This window comes from Bactrocera latifrons, unplaced genomic scaffold, assembly GCF_001853355.1.
Source record: "Bactrocera latifrons isolate USDA-ARS-PBARC rearing strain unplaced genomic scaffold, ASM185335v1 scaffold_3, whole genome shotgun sequence".
NCBI classification, from domain to species: Eukaryota; Metazoa; Arthropoda; class Insecta; order Diptera; family Tephritidae; genus Bactrocera; species Bactrocera latifrons.
In genome coordinates, this window is record NW_017536629.1 from 4063645 (window position 1) to 4085811 (window position 22167).

General features: G+C 32.9%; 1 protein-coding gene across 1 annotated transcript in view; it reads left to right on the top strand.

Moving 5' to 3' along the window:
* Positions 1-2823: 2823 nt before the first annotated feature.
* The window catches only part of LOC108970346 (elongation of very long chain fatty acids protein AAEL008004), a gene marked incomplete at its 5' end in the record, with an annotated part of 50526 nt that continues 31182 nt past the window's right edge, over positions 2824-22167 (top strand). The window contains 1 exon segment of the mRNA XM_018935673.1: positions 2824-3462. Within this exon segment, the coding sequence (XP_018791218.1) occupies positions 3424-3462 (39 nt within the window).

Consider the following 22167-nt stretch of genomic DNA (forward strand, 5'->3'; position numbering starts at 1 on the left):
AATTTTATCAAAATAATAAAAAATACATTTTTTATGTACATTCCAACCAACTAACCATTTAATTCAAAATTTGTTTATATTTTTCATTTTTCATGCTTTTTAAATTATCTTGTTCAACAACTGTTCAACAAACTTTTTTATACGAATGTATGTGTTTGCATGTTCCCTATAAAAAAAAATCTCCATTTGCTAATATTTTATAGCGTCTTAATTGTAGTTTTCATATTTTTATTACGACTTTTTCACATTTTATTACAAATTATATTCGAAATCCATTAGTCATACACACAAAATGCATGTCGARGTGTCAAATTTAGTCATTAACGAGATAGCCGTACACACAGCACAATTATATACAAATATATTGCCAGCTGCTTTATGAGCCTTTATATCCACATGCATATACTCTATACTCATATATTTTATCAATAGGTATTAGCAAATCATAATGGATCAATTTTAGGTGCAAATTTTTTTTWWTTTTTWTTWTTWTTWTTTTTTGATTTACTGCWGTCCTAAAATCTAAATTGCGACATATGTATACATACATATAAGTAATTTTRAGTTTTTTATTGTTAATTTTTTATATTTTAACTTGGTTCTAATTAACACTCGTAAGGGTTGACCCATATTTTTCAATTTCCTACAAAACTACAAAAGTTTAGTGTAAATTTACAGTAATTTGTATTTTTTTTATTTTTTTTTTTTTGCTTTTTCGTAAATTACTATACTTTCTTTTAATAAATAATTTTACAATATTTTATTTTTTTTGCATTATAGAAAATAAATATTTTAAAATATTTTTGTTTAATTTTTTCTCTATTTATAAAAAAAATTTTGTTTAATATTTTTTCTGTATAATTCTGAGCCGAAGCTGAAACTTTAGTAATAAAATATATTGCATGTGTCTTAAATACATCAAATTCACATTGACCATGACCTCTTTCTACAAACCAGCCACCTTGACCTTTCTCTGCTTTTTTTTTTTTTGTTGACGACTGAAGATTCCGTGTAAATATGCGCTGTTCGAATTAGCATTTTTTAAGTTTTGTCCTAAATTGGCTGAATATAATTGTCTTATATCTCAATCAAGTTTGTGCTTACTGCATGTAAAAATGTATTTTTACTGTCGAAAATAATTTGTGTTGCAGCGGAAGCACAACAACGAGTTATATGGCACAGTAAGAGATGGGAAAATATATTGGACCACGGTAGATAATATTTGAAAACAAAAGATCATATCATAATCAAAAAAAAAAAAAACAAAAATGGAWGACACTTATTGGAAATTAAAGATAAAATATGAAAACTAAAGGAAAAATAGTTTACCGGCGATAGCTCAATTTTTAAGACTAAAAAAAGCCTAACTCGACTTCTGACCAAACTACGAGTCCAATAGAAAAAAGTCGTATTGCAAACTTGTAGGTAATGAAAAGATCTAAACCCTTTGTAACCACACAATTTATGTGAAAATTTGAAATATTCAAATATTGGATTTTTTATTTTTATCTCATCCAAAAAWTTTTTTGCCCAGGAAATCATGTTTCAAACACTTTTATTTTCTATWTAAAATATTAAGGAAAATAAAATCAAATTTGCAATCAAAATTTTGCACTTAAAAATGTGAGATTTTTCTTTAAAGTCAGCTGCCTTTGTTGAAATCTCTACTTTCTGATGGTATACACATCTACTTACATTATTTATTATATTACATACTTTTTTTTACGACCTTTCTCTAGCATTGCATAGAATCTTCTTCAAATAATACATTTATCAYAAAATATAAACCCAACTACATGTTTCCTACATTTTCAAAATTTTTGTTGTAGAAATAAACATTTAAAAAAACAAAAAAAGGAGTTTGAAATTTTTCARGAATCACGCTTACAATGACTGCTTCCTTGTTATCATATCACAAAAAGATCTATTACGTTGCATGCATCAAATGTTTCCGAGAAAAAAATTCCGTAACAAAAAAAATATTATTACAAAATAATAGCAATAAAGTAACAGTGTAAATAGAATATGACCAAGACGCACTGGGTGCGTGCGACGCGCGCGCCGTCAACAAGCCGCAACAGCAACAGCGACAGCCCACAGACGGCATTCAAACGCGCGCTAATTAGCCGCCCAGTTGGCGAGCGCTGCCGCTAGAATGCAATGGCAGCAATTATGTAATAAAACTTTTAATCAGACAATTTGAGTGCAGCGTACAGCACAGAAACTGTTAGCGCTTTTGTTGTTTTCATTTTTTTGTTTTACAGAGAAATCAAAATGCAATGGAAATCAAGAATTTGCCCTATCTATTATATTATATTATATATTTATATGTGTAGTTCGGATAATTATATGTATTACTTGAAAAAATAAAATAAAAAAATTTTAAAAAAAATATTGGCAACTCTACTATATAGGCTACTAGATGAATATTTTTCCGCTTCAGAGGCAATATGTAGCATATTTACCGTTTTCACTCTCTTCAGCGAGCACGCAACACTCTCCAGCTGTGCTCTACTTAATAAATATATCGCGAGTAAAAATTATAAAAATTAGAAAAAACAAAAGCTAGAACAAGAGATAAGGCTACGCCTCTATGCACCTACAGTGGGCGGTTTGTTGTGCTGAGTTGGTTTTATGATAAATTGCGACAACACATGTGAATGAACTGTAGGTGAGTTATTCAGGCGAATATGTGCGACAGTAACACATGTGATATGAAGGCGATAATTTCGTGTTGAGTGCGCCGAGGGCCCGACGGCAAAAATACGGCCTAACCATAAAACTTATTTACTAATAAAAAAGTATATGGACAATACCAAAAAAATATGTATACACATATATAAACACATATGCATATATGTGTATACATATATATACACATAATTGCCTATTAGTCCATGAAAGCCGTGGTAAATGCATCCGTCAGCCGATTGCTCAGTCAATTGGTCACCGGGTGCACAGTTTGGTCGGTGGTTAACTGACGCAGTGTTGTGTATGGTGCAGCGAATCGTCAATATGACCTTGCAAGCAATGCAATACGCTCGTTAAAACTACCTYATATGTATATATGTAAATATATATCAAAGTGCTGTGTAAGTGCAATGCAAAAAAGTAGCAACAAAAAAAAGAAATTGTAAATGCAAACCTTTGGTTGCAAAATTGAAAGTCGCTGTTGAAGCATCAGCTGGTGTTGACAATGAAAGTGAAGGAAAGGCGTTTATTGGTGCGTTGTTGCAAGTGTTTAGTAAAAATTTATTTCGGAAAAAAATTGTGAAAAATAGCAGACCTCTYTCTAGTGAAATTGCTTATCAACAGAACTTTCTTACGTGCTATCATGTTTGTTCGTTGAGTCTTACATACACAACATACACAAAACAACAAACAAAAAAAACCAAAACCATATACTGACTTATCGCTGACAGAATGAGTACTTTATATCCATTTCACTGGGAGGTAGTTAAAGTGAGTAAAAAATTGAGTTAAAGTTTRGGTTTTTGAAGACTGAAATATATATTATTTAGCGATATTTTAAAGTTTAATGCTTTCGAGCATATTATCACGATATTTTTATACATTTTTACGAAACTTCACTGAGGTTACGCTTTATATATCWTGTAATAAATTTCTATATTTCTCGATATTTGTCCATATTATCGATATTTTCACATTCATTTGAAAATTTTCTGCCGGGAAAAAAGTTTTCTCATATTTTCTTATTATTTTGTAGAAATTTTGATATCTATCGATATTATCCATACTTTTATCGCTGTTCCACAAAGAACTGTTGCCATATTTTTTATTATTTTACTAACATTTTCAGTTTAGATCTAGTATTTTATATCGATATTGAGAGAATTTTCAGTTCATGAGAAATTTTTTCCTTTTTCTTTTGGGTTAGCTGCTAAACAAAATGACCTATAAATTTTGTTAAAACTATTGATAACTCTAACTCTCTTCTCTAATACTCAGCTATACGATAAACCCAATTTTGATATTTTCATCGAAATTTTTTTTTTGATATTTTGAGTTTTGTTATATTTTCTTAATATTTTGCCAACTTAGCGACATTTTCAGTTTAGATCTCGTAATACTTAGTTATTTTATGTTTTCTTTTCTATTGACGCGCACTTTGTATTTACCTTTTTGGAGACAGCTAGAAGAAATTACCGATCAATTTCGTTAAAATTATAGATACTTACGATCCATTTCGATAAATTAATATTTTTCGATAATTTAAAAATCTCTTTACTCAATATATCTTTTTCTAGTATTTAGTATTTAGTCTAGTTTTCCAGTATCTAGATTCAGCTAACTGAAACGCCCAAGAATTTTCGATATTGKTATCGATATTTTTCTTGATATTTTTTTATCGGAAAGTAGGCCAAATTACTTAGGTATTTGAACTAAATATTTGCAATATTTTTCCTTTAATCTAAAGCGCATCTAATTCTTARCTACATATTTAGCACTAATAATTACAATCTATATTAAAAAAACTATAAAAATCAGAAATTGCTGAAAAAAGAAGTATCTAATGCAAAACAGCCGGCATTCTGAAATAACTAAATGCTAATTAGTTGCGCTCAACATAACCTCGAATGTGATTTTCTTAGGTTCTTATGTTCAGAACAATATAAAAAAGCAAAACAAAAATCCAACTTAACCTCCGAAAGTGTGACATAACCTAACAAGTAGTAAACATAATGAAGCTGCGTCTTTTAAGACATTTCCCCTTCAATTTTACAAATTTGGTCGTACCTAACGCGATTGATGCGACTTTTGTGCCGCATTTCCGCAAACTTAAATAATTGTTTGTGACACAAAAACAGTTAGAGAAAAAAGGCGCTTGTCCGTTGTAGTGGTTTTACTATAAAATGCCAAAAACCTTCTTAATTATGCACACATGTGTCATTATATTGGTGTAGGCGTTCAACAGTTATAGACATATGATTTTATGAGTGTTCATATGTATTAATATCCGCACAACAACCCCCCGCCATGGCCAAATGTTAGCACCAAATACGACAACAAACTATCAACATTGACTTTTAATCGCACTTTTATGCCACAAATGTGAATGACTTCGTTCATATATTTTTCTGTTGAAGTGCCCAATCAACGCATCGACACTTGGCACTTGATGAGAAGGTCAGTCCGATGTTGGTCACATAAATAAATAAAAAATGTCAAAAACATGCAATAATAGCACAACAACACTATAAATTTATAGCATGTTTTATGTTTTTGCTTTATTGTTGCTGAAAATAGTGTTAGTTGATTGTGGGTTGATTGTGTATGTGTGTTCTAATATGTCATTATAGAAATTAGGAAAAATGAATATATGAATTTAATTTTTTTTTTTTATTATTATTTATTGTTTTTTAATTTTTTTTATAATTTTTTTGTAAAGTCACGAGCTACGTTTCAACTACACTCTTATGATGTTTACTAAATATTTACGCCAAAAGTGCATGTCATTGATTTTATTGGAATTTTTACAAATCTTGCTATATATATGCTTGTATACTGCAAATGCAAAGATTAGTAATTGTGGAAAAAACATAATTTATTTTAACAAAAGAAAGCATTGAATTAGATGACTTGGCGAATTCTACAAAAAAACACACTACATAAGTCAAGCGTTCGTAGTTCAGGGCCCACACACAGCTTAAACAAATTGCTTGTTGTTAAATTAAAAACTTGTGGCTGCATTTTATCGATGTTATTCACATGTGTGTAGTGGAATTATGTGAAGAATTGAGTTAATGCAATTTCATTGAATTGACAAAGTAGCAATGAGAATTTGTTTGAATAATTTGTTTAAGTGCAGAGCTGACAATTTTCTTTAATGGTAGAGAATAAAAAAATTAAAAATAAATTTCAAAAAAATTTTAAATAAAAAAAAAGTAAGAAAAAGATAAAACAAAAAAATCTTTAATTTCGGTTTCACAGAAGCTATACTCTACAAAAAAAAAAAAAAAATTCTTATAAGAACTTGAATTTGAACGGTCAGTTTGTATGACTGCTATATGCTATAGTAATCCGATTTGAACAATTTCTTCAGATATTGCATAACTGTTTTAGATAATGATCCACGCCAAATTTTCTGCAAATATATCGTTAATTAAAAAAGTTTTCCATACAAGCACTTCAAACCTACAGTTCGTTTGTATAGCAGCTACATATATGCTATAGTAGTCCGATGTAAACCATTTATTCAGGTATTGCATAATTCCTTTAGATAATGATCCAGGCAAAATTTCTTGAAAATATCTCGGTAACTAAAAAAGTTTTCCAATACAAGAGCTTCATTCCAATCGTTCAGTTTGTATGACAGCTATACGCTATAGTGGTCCGTTAAGGGCAATTCCAAAAAATGCTTCTTGAGTAGAAAAGAAAGTGTGCAAAATTTCAGATCGATAACTCTAAAGCTGAGGAACTAATTCAGGTATATACAGACCGACAGGCAAACATGGCTAAATTGACTCATACTGTAAACTTAACATATTCTGTTCAGTGTATGAAAAATTATGCAAGCAGTTAGAAAAACAATTAATTTAATATTTGTTAATATTTTTTGCTTATTCAAAATAATCTCATTTGCCGCCATTTTCATATCAAGAAAAAATATTATTTTTCCTCTTTTTAAATTCAATCATTCCATCATTTAACAGCTCATAAATTAGCACAATACACCCATGTGGTGTACCACAAACCATTTGAGGTGAGTTATGCGCTCATAAAGTATGAAAAGTTTTGAAGCTTCTCCGACTAACTGCACCTGAGCGTGATAAATACGCCACTAAACCGCAAGTCAAAAACAACGTGCTGACAATAATTACCCGCCTTACAATTAAATGCACCAAGGCGCCTATTGCAACCACAAGCAGCCATTAAGTGTGGCAGTGGTGGCAAGTCGCAAGTGGCAAGCGCAATCACATATTTCATCGCTCCGCGCGCGGTGGTTTTTCGTGCTGCTGAGCGACGATTGACCATTGGGTGAGTGGCAGTGACAAAGCCAAGCAGCAGACGCAGCAGCAGAAGCAGCAACAGCGCCGCAAGCACACAAATCATACGGACAGGCGGCGCGCATGCGCACATTTGCACTAATTACTTTCGGTAGTTTTTTCCATATTTTAACGCCGTTGTACGTAGTCATGCTGTAATGCACCGCCTTCGTTGGCATGTGCTTGCCACATATCACCACTACATAGTAGCTACATATGTACATACATACATACATATGGCACAGTAATTTGTGGCCAACGTTCTCTTGCTTACCTCGAGCGGATGATTTGCTGCCTTTTGGCTTTGTTTACTTTTTCTGTTGTTGTTGCAGCTGTTGTTTTTGCGCTCTTGCGTTCATATTACAACCAAAAAGTGCATTTGACCTAATTACAAAACGTAAGATGTTGCCATTGCGCGCATGCGTGCTTCCATGCATGGTGCAGTTGCGTTGTAGTTGTTGTCTATGCAATGCTGACACTCAGAAGGACAATGTGCAGCACGTTACAATGCGCATACAATGTAAGCCATTCACATTCCCGGTATATGGTTTATGAGTGGAAGTGTAAGGCAGTTAAATGAAATGTATGAAAGTTGGTATGCAACTAAATATAGATATATTATGATATAGTATATAGCATACATAAAGTTCGTTATGTTTGTATTATAAAATAAATTTGAATTTTTCTGCGCAAAATTTGCACTTTATCAACTTGAATACTGAACTAGATATGTAGTAATGTTGAGCTGACAGTGCGTATGAGTAATATTTCTCTTTGGTTTTAGTTCCATATTTCCTATAAATGCAAAAACAAAGGGAGTATTGTATAAAAATTATATGTAACACTATTATATTCATTAATGGTAGAGAAATTAAGGTTGGGTGAAGATTAGAGGCTTCTAAACTCTAAGTTGTTCTGAGATCAATGTTCGGAGATTCTACCGTTGCCTTTGAGAAAAATTTATATAAAAAGTCGTAAGCATATACTGGTGTGATGCTAACTGCACGTACTTATATATAGAAAAGTTTTTTCTGTTGCTGTTATTCGCCCATCGTCTGGAAATGAACCATTTTCGATTGCATTTTTGACTTGAAATTACTCTTCACGTGACATATCTGTTATAACATTCTCCATTTGAAAGCTGCAAAATTTAACATAATAATTTGCAGATGCCACACAAATTCACAAAATTGGCGCTCACTCCATTTCAACTTGACCCACCAACTTCAATACAAATATAGACACAAAACAGTGAAAATCGCATAAAAGAAAATTATAGTGTGAAGTAAAGCAAACTACGGCAATAAATAATAAAATACAACAACAGTAATTAAAACAGGTCGTTTAGATTAGTGAATTATGCCTGCGCACACAAACAGACAAGTACGCATATGAAAAAATAATGGCGTATGTATGTGTATGAGTACTTTTATGCCCGACCATACATAACCGCAAGGCACATATTCAGCTACGTTTATGTATATATGCATGTACTTTCGTAGGCAGATGTAGATATGTGTGCATGTGCCTATTGTTAAAATTACGCAAAATCACTCTCCTGCCTGGTTTGCTCTTGTCAGCGCTCCTGTGCACCTTTTGCTGTCATAAGTATGAAAGCATGTCCATATGTATTACATATGTATATACATGTATATATGTAAGTACGCATTTATACATCTAAGTATGCATGTATGCTTGTATTCACCAGAAAAACCGGCTGTTGATAGTTCACATTGATTTGATGGCGTTCACATTTCGTTCCGCAGCATTAAACACAAAAACAACTGCATTGCAAAGATTTCGGCATAAATGAAGAGAGCGCGAAGCAGAGCAAGCAGGCAAATCAAAAATGAAATGCAGGAGAAAAAATTTAATATACGAAAAATTTAAACGTCTGTACGTGAAGCTAAAAAACACCAAAGAAAAAAGTACGAAAGATAATATTTGCTTTTCGAATGCATATCGATTTTCAACTGAGCGTATAAATTTTGTAGGATATTACATAATTAGCGGTGATAGTCGAAGTCACAATAAATCTAAAAAAAAAATTAAAACTAAAAAATTAATTTGAAAAAATATTTTTCTTGTAAATTTCAATGTATTTAGAATAACAATAAATTAAAAAAAAAAGTATTTATATATAAAAAATATTTAAAAGAAAATTAAAAAAATTTTGTTGTGAATTTCAATACATTTAGAGTCTTTTTAATATAAAAAGTAATAACTAAACTTCAAAAACAAAAAATTAAAATTAATTAAAAAGCAAACTCAACGAGAATGTGAGGGTCAGTTCAGTGACTGTATTCAAGCGACAGCAGCAGACAAATGCACCAATGCGTATGTAATCACACGATATGATAACATGCGCCAATGTGGGTACATATGTATGTACATATATACCAAAATCACAGCGGCCTGATCAGCTTCGCTTCAGAAACATTTAGCGATGGCCCAGCAGCACTCACGCCACCGATGATTGCATTAATGCGCAGAGCAACTCAAGTTCATTTTTACTATGTATTTGGAGTCACTCAGGTGCAGTGTTTGTATGTGTCTGTATGTATTTTGAATGGAGTTTAATTCAAGCAGTAACTTGTTTTCGAAGAAACAGGGGTGAGGGTTAGAGAAAGAAGAAGGAGAAGAAGAAGAAGAGAAAAATAAAAAATAAAAAGAAGAAGAAGTAAAAATAAAAATAAAAAAGCAGAAGAAGCGGCAGCAGAAGAGTGCCAAGTGCCGCAATGGTCATTCAATTCAACTTGACCTATAAATCAGACAGGAGATCACCTGATGCAACAACCACACACACACACACACATGCGCACACATAAAACTTTGTAACCATGTCACCCAAAACATATTATATGCATACGCTATTCAAGTTCGAAAACACAGTTCCAACGCTGCCCTCAGTGCCAGCCTCCAGCTGAAAGCCGCGTCTTTGGTCGCTAAACGAGCCATGCGAGCCGCTGTGGCCAAAACGTGTTTACTTTTTTACATAAGTATTAACATATATGCAGTCCTATTGTTGTTGTGACTACATGTTTGCATACACACATCCACCTGGTTTCTACACTCACACCTTGATCGATTTTCGTTCGCCTATAAACTTCGTGGCGGCACATTGCCACAATTAAAGTCGCGCTAACCCGCTTTTTGAGCACCAAAACGAATTTGCGGAGTGAAAATGAATGAAATGGAAAGTATATTTACCTTTTCAATGGATTTACAATGATTATTCATTTATTATTTATTAATGTAATGCTTTTTTTTTAATGAAGTTTTGAAATATTTGGGTAAATAAAAAGTTATTAGGGCAAATATGATTTTTTATTAAAACGTTTTAATAATTCTGCTTTATTAGAAAGCAATTTAAAAAAAAAATTTATTTGATAATCTTACTGTTATTAGTATTCTTATGAACAAGTCCCTCAGTGTTTGAGCTATCGCTCTGAAATTTTGCAAACATGCTTTTTTACCCAAGAAGCGGGTTTTTTGTCTGAACGGCGGATAACGGACCACTGTTGAATGTAGCTGCCATACAAACCTAATGATGGAAATCAAGTACTTATATGGACAATTTTTTTATTTAGCGAGTTATCTGCACAAGACCACTGTGCATCAGTGAATAAATTGTTCTGATCAAGTCATTATAGCACATACATAGCTGCCATATAAACTGAACGATAACAGTTCTTGTAAGGAATCTTTTGTTTTTGAGAAGGGTATTATAGACTCGGTGCAACAGAAGATAAATGTTTTTCTTGTTTTCTGCTTTAACTGTGTAAAAACAATAGAAATTTACTAAAAAAATATAAAAATCAAGTTTAATTAATCAGTGTTAAGTATAATATAATACTCTTGTTGAGTATAGTAGTCATACTACTTATTCTTCCAAACCATTAGCTTATGACTTGAACACAATTCTTTAATGAAATTTAGGCCAACTCTGGGGTACAGATTGGTACAAAAATCATAAAAGCTGCGATCGCAGAAGCTTCACTCGTCAACAATCGTTTCACAATGCGTTTTCATTCTTTATTACGTATACGCGCTGTCATACCACGCTTTATAAACAATACATACATTCTACATATATTGTATATATTGACAATGGCAATTAGCATTTAATAATAGTCGTTACTTACAAACTGTTTGAACTTTGTAACTGTATATATATAATATATATTTACATATATAAATATAAATATAATATATCTCTTGCATGCGACGTCAGCAAAATGAATTACTTAATTTAAAAAAAAATAATAATTTACAGCTCGACTTTGCCCCTTCATGCGAATGAGCACAAATTAACGGTAATTATATAAAAAATCATAAAATATTTGTTGGACCAAGTAATAAGCCCTAATATATCAAGCCACAAAAGCACAAAAATAAATAGGAAATTCCGCTGCACCAGTACAGGTGTATAGCAACAAAAAACAGAAAGCTTATATGCAACAACAACAAAAAACTGAGGCACAATAACGCGCTGACAAAACGTTGTCAAAATATAACAGTTGTGCAGCATATGCGCTTCTTGTTGTTGCATATTGCAAGTGATGGTGCTCTCATTGCAGCTGTCATATGCGGCTATTGTTGTTGTTTGTAGTTGAACAACGGCCTTGCAATGCTGTTTTGTTTTACATTCGTAGCCACACGCTTCTGTTTGGCTGACGATGGGCTTTTCTTCGCTTATTTGCTTACTGTATTATTTATTGTTGTTGTTKTTGCTTTTAAATACTCCACGCGTACACAATGTCAGTGGAGATTTTTGTTGTTAAAAAATATAAAATAACAACAGCAGTCATTGCAGCATTGGATGTGGCGGCATTCACTTATTTTGGTATTTGCTTTTATTGTTTTTTTTTCTTTTTTGTGACCAAGAAATGTGAAAAATGAAGAGACAACCGTATTAAGGTAGACAAACCACTGTTATACAAAGGCGACAACGAAAAAAGCAAAGCACGGTGTGTGTGAGGAATGAAACTGCAACAAAAACAACAAAAAAGGAGAAACTAAAGCAACAACACTAACTGGAGCGAAATAACAAAACAACTACAAGTGCACAACTAGTAAAGTAACAATAACAACAACAGTAAAAATAACAAAAGTAGCAACAATCGAAATAACAAAAACAACAACAATACAAATAACAAAAACTACAATAACCAAGACTAACAAGCAAAACTCTCTGTAACGAAAGAAGTCCAAAAACAACAACTTCACCTACACTCTACCGATAGCAGCAATCGAGAGCTGTTAATCGCCAGCAACGGCAGCAACTATCATCGTTTTGTCAAAAATGCTCAAATAATGGTTGCAGTGTAAATTTTCTACACACACACATCCATCAAACGTGGCTGTCAATGTGACAAGCGTTGCATGGATTTTCGAGTATTTAACGGTTGTACTTTTTGTTGTACAGCTGTAATTGTCGTAAAACCATAATTGCTGACATAATGGAAAGGTGTTAATGTACATACATATATGTATAATGAATAAGTAATATCTGTACTGATAAGGCAATCGACTCTCAACTCCAAGCAAACCGACTGTCAAGTCAAACATTATATATTTTAGCGCCTTCCACACTTTTTTCACACGCATTTGTTATTTGCTTGCTAAAAAGCAAGAAAACATTCCGAATGGGGTGCCAATTGGAGGAGAAAGGTGAATGAAGTTAATTGTGCGTTGTGTTCAAAAYAAAAAAATTGTATAAAATAAATAAATAAAAATAAAACAATAAATTGAAATAAAATATATAAATAAAATAGGATAAAGGTTAGGAATTTCATAGGAAAGAGAAAGAATAATTCTAAAAGGAAAGCTATTAACTAAACCGTCCACCGGAAATATGTGGACTTGTAAAGTGCTTTTCCAAATGGCTCAGAACCTTAGAAAATAAAAAGTGATGTAACTGTGGTTCCATCAGAAAAAATTCTATACAATCATATTGACCATTAGCGAGAGCTTATGCTTAACTTAAATTATTTTTGTCGCATATATATTTTGGCTATCATGAAAAAATTTCACTTGCAGGTCCATGGATTAATCAAAAATAAGGTGCAAAACTTTTTTATGAGATTTTCATTTTGTTTAAAAATCTTTAAAAGGAATAAATGCTTTGTTCTCAGCAAGGACCTCCGAAAAGAGACCTCTGGTGGAGAAAAATAATATTTTTCGACGTAAAATTATATTATTACTATAGAGTAATAAAGCTAGTGATCAAAGCATGAGTGAAAATTTTGAAAAAGGCGGCCTTCCAAAAACAACAGTGCTTCAAAGGTCATGGCCGAGCTTACAACAGCGCCACAGACGTTCGTCCTTTTCGCTATTTGGAACCAATTGCAGATTCCAAATGCAACTAGGTCCTTTTCCATCTAGTCTTTTCAGCGGAATGGAAGTCTCTCTCTTCCTCTGCCTCCCCCGACGGGTACTGCGTCGAATACTTCCAGAGTTGGAGTGTCTTCAACCTTACGGACAACATGACCTAGCCAGCATAGCCGCTGTCTCTTAATTCGTTAAACTATGTCAATAGTTTATTTATATATAATATTGTCGTATATCTCGTACAGCTTATCGTTCCATCGAAAGCGATACTCGAAGTTGCCAACGCGCAAGGAACCATAAATCTTTCGCAGAACCTCTCTTTCGAAAACTCGTAACGTCGACTCGTCAGAAGTTGTTTTCGTACATGCTTCTGCCTCATATAGCAGGAGTTTTGTTTTTGTTCGTGAAGAGAGGACTATACTTCTCAATTGCTTACCCAGTCCGACGAGCACCTTTTGGCTAAAGTTATTCTGCATTGTATTTCGAGGCTAACATTGTCTTTGGTGTTAACGCTGGTTCCAAGATAGACGCATTTACCTAGACCTTCGAAGTTAAGACTGCCATCAGTAACGTGACAGCCAAGGCGCGTGAACAACGACTGTTTGTTTGTTGACAAGAGATATTTCGTCTTGCCCTAGTTCGCTACCACAGCCATTTGCTTCGCTTCTTTGTCCAACCTGGAGAAAGCAGAACTAACGGCGCGGTTGTTGAGACCAATGGTGTCGATGTTGTCGGCGTACGCCAGCAGTTGGCCACTCTTATAGAAGATTGTACCTTCTCTATTCAGCTCGAATTTTTTTCTCCAGGACTCAATTGAAGAAGTCGCACGATAGGGATTTTCCTTGTCTGGTATCAAACGGCTTGGAGAGGCCCTCCCCGATCCTGACGGAGCTTCTGGTACTCAACATCAGCTTAGACCATTGTATTACCTTTGCGCAGATATCAAGTTCAGACATCGCGGCATAAAGCCAGCTCCTTTTCTTGCTGTCGTAAATATTGAAATCGACGAAGAGATGGTGTATGTCGATCTTCCTTCCACGGGTCTTTTCCAATATATAGCGCATGGGGAAAATCTGGTCAGTGTTGTTTTTCCAAGTGTAAATCCACACTCGTAAGGTTCAATAATAATAATGCGATTTTGTCCTTTCCCACGGTAGTTGACCCAGATAGTGGGATATCTCTTTATACCCTGAAAAGGGTATATTAAGTTTGTAACACCCAGAAGGAAGGGTCGCAGACCTTATAAAGTATAATTATTATATATATATATATATATATCAGTGATCAGTATGTCGAGCTGAGTCGATTTAGTCATGTCCGTCTGTCTGTATATATACGAACTAGTCCCTCAGTTTTTAAAATATCGTCTTGAAATTTTGCAAATGTCATTTTCTCTTCAAGAAGCTGCTCATTTGTCGGGCGATATCGGACCACTATAACATATAGCTGCCATACAAACTGAACGATCGGAATCAAGTTCTTGTATTGAAAATTGGCACATTTCACAAGGTATTTCCATAAAAGTTGGCACAGATTATTTTCAAAGCAAAAATATAATCTCCGAAGAAATTGTTCTAATCGGTTAACTATAGCATATAGCTGCCATACAAACTGAACAATCGAAATCTAGTTCATGTATGGAAAACTTTCTCATTTGAGGTGGTATCTTCACGAAATTTGACATGGATTGGTAAGGTAATAATCTTCGAAAAAAAAAATTTCAGATCGGATTACTATAGCATATAGCTTCCATACAAACTGTGAAGGGTATTTAGCTTCGGTGCAACTGAAGTTAACGTTTTTCCTTGTTTTGGATTGATATAAACATAGCTGGCTCGAAACCGATTTTAGACGTTGCTTAGAATGGTCCATAGAACACTTTCAGCATATGCATTCTTTTCTTTTTATAGCTCTCTGTAAATGAAACTACTTTTACGAGTATATATATTTCTAACAAACATTTTTTTTAAGTAGATTTGCACTTTTTCCAATTTTTTTTAACTACTTTTTAAACTACTTTTAAAACTACCTTTCATTATGCAAACTAAACATAGCGTAAACATCTATGTAAATAAATTAGTTTCATTCAAACAAGTTTACGACTGTAATGATTGCTAAGCAGCAGCGTCATAAAGGTGCGATACGCTGCCGTATCTAGTATACTTCTACTTAAAATACATAAGAGTGTGCTTTTATAGTCAATGTATATTATACATATATACATATACATATGTATATATAAATTTGTGTTTACTAATTAAAAAGCGAAAACAAAAAATTATTTACAAAATAAGATGACTCAGCACGAAGTACGGGGTAAATTCCATTTCACCAATAAATACCCAACAAATAATAATCATTATGTCATCTTTTATGTTTAAATATCTAATCGCTGCATGAATGACAATTTGACCGTTATATAAATTTTATTTTTTCATGCATACAAACCATTTCTGTGGCACAAAATTGCAGCACCGCGAGCGATTTCCAAATATCAAGCGGGTACGCCCTAAAACATGAGATGTACGAATATATATACGTATATATATATTTAGTATATGTATATGTGTATTATTATGTACTTTATGTATGTCTGTCTGCAATTCGGCATTAAATAAAATATATTTGCACATACTTACACATGAGTACATAAGCAATAATTTCATTGCAAATAAATATGTATGTTTATATATACATGTAGATATACATATGTATATATAAAATAGTAAATTCAAATACATATTTATGCACATATGTATGTCAACAAAAAACCCAGCCTTTTTTTGTTACAACAACGCCAACAATAGCAGCATCATCAGAAACATCTTCTCAGCATCCAAACCTCCAAGCCACGTTCGCTCTGTGCTTTTGCCACACGGCAAAAATGCGGTCAACACATCAAAATGAAATTAAATCGCCGACATGAAACACTCAAATTTGACAATTGCAGATGGTCGGTGCCGAGTCACCAAAATCTGTCTGTCCGACCAGCGTCACCAAAAGTGAAGTTGTAATTATCGTTGAAAGGAAATCCACAAAATGATGTTGTTCATGAAATTAATGCCGAAAGTGAAGTGCAAAGCGTGTATGTGATGCAAACGTGCACACACATATGTACGTACATACACGCCTATACATACACACGTTTTATATGTAAAAGTCCATGCGCGTGTACAAATATTATGTTGTTGTTGCGCCGGAAACGATTCGGCGCACTTAGCTGAACGTATGTAAGCATAGGATATGTATAAACAACCGTTAATGACAGTAAATAAACGACATACATGTTAACTTTACAAAAAAAAAAAAAAAAGAAAGCAAATTAGACTAAATACGAGTACAAAGGAAAATTGAAACTTAATTTTAAATGGTATTATTTAATTCACTTCCGATGCATGGAAAAGTGAACTTCGGTTGATCTCCGAATTATTTTGCGCTAAGAAATTTCATTATGAAAAATAAAATAAGAAAACATTAATTCAATTCTTCTTCTTTCATCGCTTACATAATTAGTATAGTTTGGATTATATTATAGGTGCCAAGAAAAAGCAGATCGATAAGGGTGATTTAGTAGACAACTTTGTCAATAACACATTTTTATTAACCGCAAGGCGATTTGTTGTCCTATTAGTTCGAATTACAAGATCTGTCATCAAAGCTAACATATTCTAACTTATAGTTGAGACAAGTGTTTTTTGAACCAAAGATTATAACGGGTTTTTTAATAAGCGCGCTACAGAAGTGGGGTATCAATAAAATTCTGTATTGCTGGGAAAGTACATTCGATGCCATTAAACCCAATTTTCGACGGCTTTACTGCTGCAATTTTACGTTCTATACTCGCCCGAAGTTCATCAATCGTCGCTTTCTTGTTGGCATAGACCATAAACTTGACATAGCCCCACAGGAAATAGTCTAACGGCGTAAAATCGCACGATCAAACCGGAAACCGAAGCCATTTCGTGAGATAACACGTTTACCAGACTTGGTTTTCAGTAAATCGATTGTGACATTCGTAGTGTGACTTATGGGGGCATACTTAAAGGCAGCCATGTATTATGGTATGCGATCTAAACAACTTACTCGAAAATCATAGCAATGCTTTTGATGGAAATTCATGCAAATTTCATGACGAGACCTAGCCAAATAAGAAAGTTTTTTATACAAATGCTAGCATAGCATCAGAGCGGTCAGCTTGTTGGGCCACTATGAGCTTACAAATGAGGAGCTTCTTAAAGAAAAAATCACGTGTGCAAGATTTCAGATCCATATCTCGAAAACTGAGAACTAGGACGGACATGAAAAAATCGGCTCAAATCGTCACTTTGATAAGTTACCCCTTTTGGGTTTTACAGAAATCGTGGCAAGTTTAAGACACCGAGTTAAGGGTATAAATATTGATTATAAGTTTAATAGAACAAGACTTTCGCGATTTCGTAAATAAAAACGTTAAAGAAAATGCAAAAATATTCACATATCATTTACATTACATTTTATTGCATTATATAACAATCCTAAATATTGCTTTAATTAGTTTCCTATGTAGTACATTTAATATATTTTACTTATTTATATGTTATATATTTATATACGTATGTACATCATAACAATTGTATATATTTATGTATATGTTAATATGTATATACGCAGATGCGAAATGGGCACACGCATCTCTCTGCACATTACATTGCAGTACAAATACAACACATAAATGAACGTTAATTAAATACCGTTGGCGTAGCGGGCTGACAAAGAAAAGGGTCACCATGGTATTAGGTGTTACGCGAACGTAACGTATTGGTGTACAACAAAACCATCWGTATAAATATATATATACGTATATACATATATATATATATATTTCTACTCGTTTGTAATAGTAACAACAACACCTAAGTATGCTGACGGTTAAAAGTGAAAATGTTGTTGCCGCTTGAGCTCTTCTCAATGGGATGCTGTGCAGCCGCCTACCGCCGCTGTTGTAACTTTCGTTTCAACACTATTTAGTTTTACTTATTTAACGGCATTTTTTTTCTCACACACGCCTGTAACCTATTTGCTTTATAAGTTTATGCGCTCACAGTTTTCTCAACTGACCTTTACACACTTTTCTTGGCGCGTTTATTTAGTTTTTTTGTTGTTGATAATGAAATTCTCTGCAACGCGGAAAATCACTTTTCTCGCTTTGAATGCTTATTTATTGTCTGTCGTTGCTATGCTACTAAATACTTGCTGTAAGTGCGGCCACCCGAACTTCATTAGCGTTGGGCGCTACTTAAATTTGTTGCTTTATTTGGCAATTAATAGTGTTTTGGGTACAGGTATCTATGTATGTATGTATTTACATATACATGGGTAGTTGTATATTGTTAAGTGAAAGGCATATTTTATACAATCTGCGTGCATTTAGAGTTAGGTTAGATAATTTGTATAGACAATGTAGTGGAGCAAGTTGTTTAAAAGGCGCTGATTTGTGGGAGTTGGGTTGAATAATGAAAAAGAATATTGCAAGTTCTGCATTTTGTGGTAAGTGCAACGCTAGTGAAGCGTCTTTTGAAGAATTTTTCTTGACATGCGCATTAAGCATGATATAAAATTAGATAGATTATTTATTCAGAAATTTGGACAGAAACATTTTATTTCTTTTATTTTGTTGTTAATAATAACAATAAGAATTATTCTTTATCTTGCACAATATTTGATATATGGACATCAAATTTCACTCGAACAGCAAATTTAGGAAAGAACTGAACTGTGATTCGTAATATGTTCAAAATTGTTGCCATGAAATGTTTTTGGATGACATTGTAAATGATCAGAAATGAATCCAGTTTAGGTTTACCTAACGTTAGCTAGCCAGCCATTTGGAAAAAAGTTTTTATCGCTATGGACCAGTCTGGTTCAAATTTGATCAGACATATTATTTACTTCAATAAAAGAATAAATGGAAACTTTAATTTATAAAATTTTAAAATTAAGTAAAAAATAATTATTTTACTTTTTTGAGCATTTATGTAATACAAAAATTAATAATTAATTATTATTAAAAATAAATGKTTAAATTAAAAACAAAAATAAAATCAAATTAATAAAAATATAATAAAAAGTAAATTTTTAATTAATTAAAAATAATTAATACAGTACAGAGAAAATGGTTTTCCAACTCGCGAACACGCTGCGTATATCTGGCCGTGTGAAAAACGTAGCATATGCATATTTATTCCACACAGGAAAGGAATTCGTACAATCAAGCATTCTGCCCCTTTGTATTCGATAGCTGTTTCACAATCAGTCGGGTTTCATTACACAGTACCGGCACATGAAGATTGCGCAGCATAATAAGGACAGATCCTACTTTCAGATGCAAATGATGCGGCGGCATACCAAGCCTCTCCAAAGAATTTAGAAATGAGACTATATAATTCACAGCTTTCTCTTCATTGTCAAAGCGATCGGAATTTAATTGATACTGATATGTCGAAGTGATCATCGCGAAAAGTGTACGAACTTCAGTGGCATGCGAAGTAGCTATCGAATCGTCCATCGTTTAATCCCAGTCATCCCTTTGGTGACATACTTACAAACGTATTTGATCGATTTCACCAAACTGGAATACTCAACATTGATATTAGTTTTGAATGTGAATTAGACAATAAGGGCGGTATGGTACGATCCATGTATTGCTAAATTCGATATTAACTCCACTAATTTGAATGCTGAATGTTCGGCCACTGTCGTCTGATGAGCGACGCCGATAGAGTGGATCTCCATTAATTCCAGTTGGTGTTTCCGAAAGAAAAGCACGTGTATAGTGTTTCGTGCATTTATTGTGAGACATACAAATCGAGGTGGGATTATGGTGCCCGCAAGGTTCATAAACCATATTTGTTTCCATCACTTCGAATAATACTTGATCTTTCTCAGAATCAGGAATTTCCGTAGAAATGATTTCAGCAATTTGATCTGGTGTAAACACCATCCAAGGAAGAATGTGTGCGTGCGGCAAACTTCTTTTTTACCACTCAACAGAGTGCATCCAGCATCTAAAAGCATTATATTCACCTACATTACTTCAAAATAAAGTCCATCAAACATCATATCTGTTGTTTCAAAAGACGTGCTGTGACATCGTGACGATCACTTGCTGATTGACCGCGATCCATAATTCCGCACGTGCTTACGCTTTGAGCTGCCAATATTAGCGCGATCTCCTCGTGACATCATACAAAATTTAAATCTGTGATTGATCACTTTGTATGAAACACACATAAAGTGTTCACTGAATAATTTTCAATAATTTACCTTTTCAATAACCGAAGTAAAGAAAGCAAACGACCGAAAATTACAAATAGATTACAAATAAATCAATTGGAAAATAAAATAAAAAATAATAATTTGTATGGTAAAAAGTCGGTTTTGAAATTTTCCAATTTCCCCACTTTCCCTCATGAAAAGCATAAGGGGTTTTTATTTCTAAACCCTCTCACATCCACAGCGAATAATAAGGGAAAAATGGATTCATTTTTATATATGTAAATAGATGATTATAATTAAAAAATTTAATTTTAATTAATTTTATTAATTTTTTTTTTCGTTTATTTATGTAAAAAAACACCTTAGATACTTATTGAACTTCACATAATTCATTATTTATTTTTTTTAACAAATGTAAAAAGTTGGATTTTTTTCTTAAATTTCCGTTAATTTTAAATAAATAAGGGAGTAAAACCTCATAACACCTTTGTTAGAAATTTTTGTTTTATTTTTTTTATTGAATCTGCAAAAATCTACTTTAATAATTTTTATTATATACTATTTTCTAACCAATAATATTTTTTAAATATTTTTTTTTTTTTTATAAAAGCGTGTTAACTGATAAACAAATAAAAGAAAATAAGTTCTGCGAATATTTACGACTTTCTTTCCGTAATATAGGCGTAAAAGATTTCTTTTTATACAAATTTAGATTCATTAAAAATCAGAGACTCACAACAGTTATTAACACCAAAAGCGGGGATTTTTTGAACCTAAATGGTTGAATAATTATTGAAACTGCTGCCGGAAATTTTGCTAATACCTTTAGAATGACTTGAAAAAAGTTTTATTAATATTCATGTAAATAAGCTGCTGAATGATATGTAGTTTCACTTCAATATATACTTGAGATCACACACATACATTCGAACTAATCACAGACACCTTCAAGAGGCTTATGACTAAGTCAGCGCCGCTTCAATTCTGTTGAAATTCGCAAATTCCACCTGTATTGGAAATCGCGCTGAAACTAATTTAACTCAGTTCAAAGTTCAAGTTTTCTAGCCTAAACTAATTAATATTTCAGCCATTCGAGCAAATTTTGCATATTCATTAGAACGTCGCTGGTTTGCAGATTTACACATCTTTTATACACACTCGTGCATAAATTAGCCATTTATCAATATTCTTTTGTTTACATTTACATGCGAAGTCGGAGACATAGACGGGGTCATGTACTTTTCACAGCTAACTGTTGATCAGAAATAAACAAAATTCATGCAATCGGTCAGCATGACGCTACACATGTGATAATTAGTTGACCAAATCTAGAAGAAACAAGCTATCGATTTTGATTGTTGCGATTTCTTTGTGCTGACGCTGTAAACCGTGGGCTCTTTGGTATGTTTCTAATTAGCGTTATGGAGGTCAAGTTGATTTCGAGCAGAAAAACTTTGTATTTTTGATGAAGATTTTTTAAAAAGCTTACAATTTTTAACCGATTTTTTTTTTACTTTTTAATGAAAAATATATTTTTAGTGAAAGTTTTTAAGAAAAAAAATTTCTTAATGGA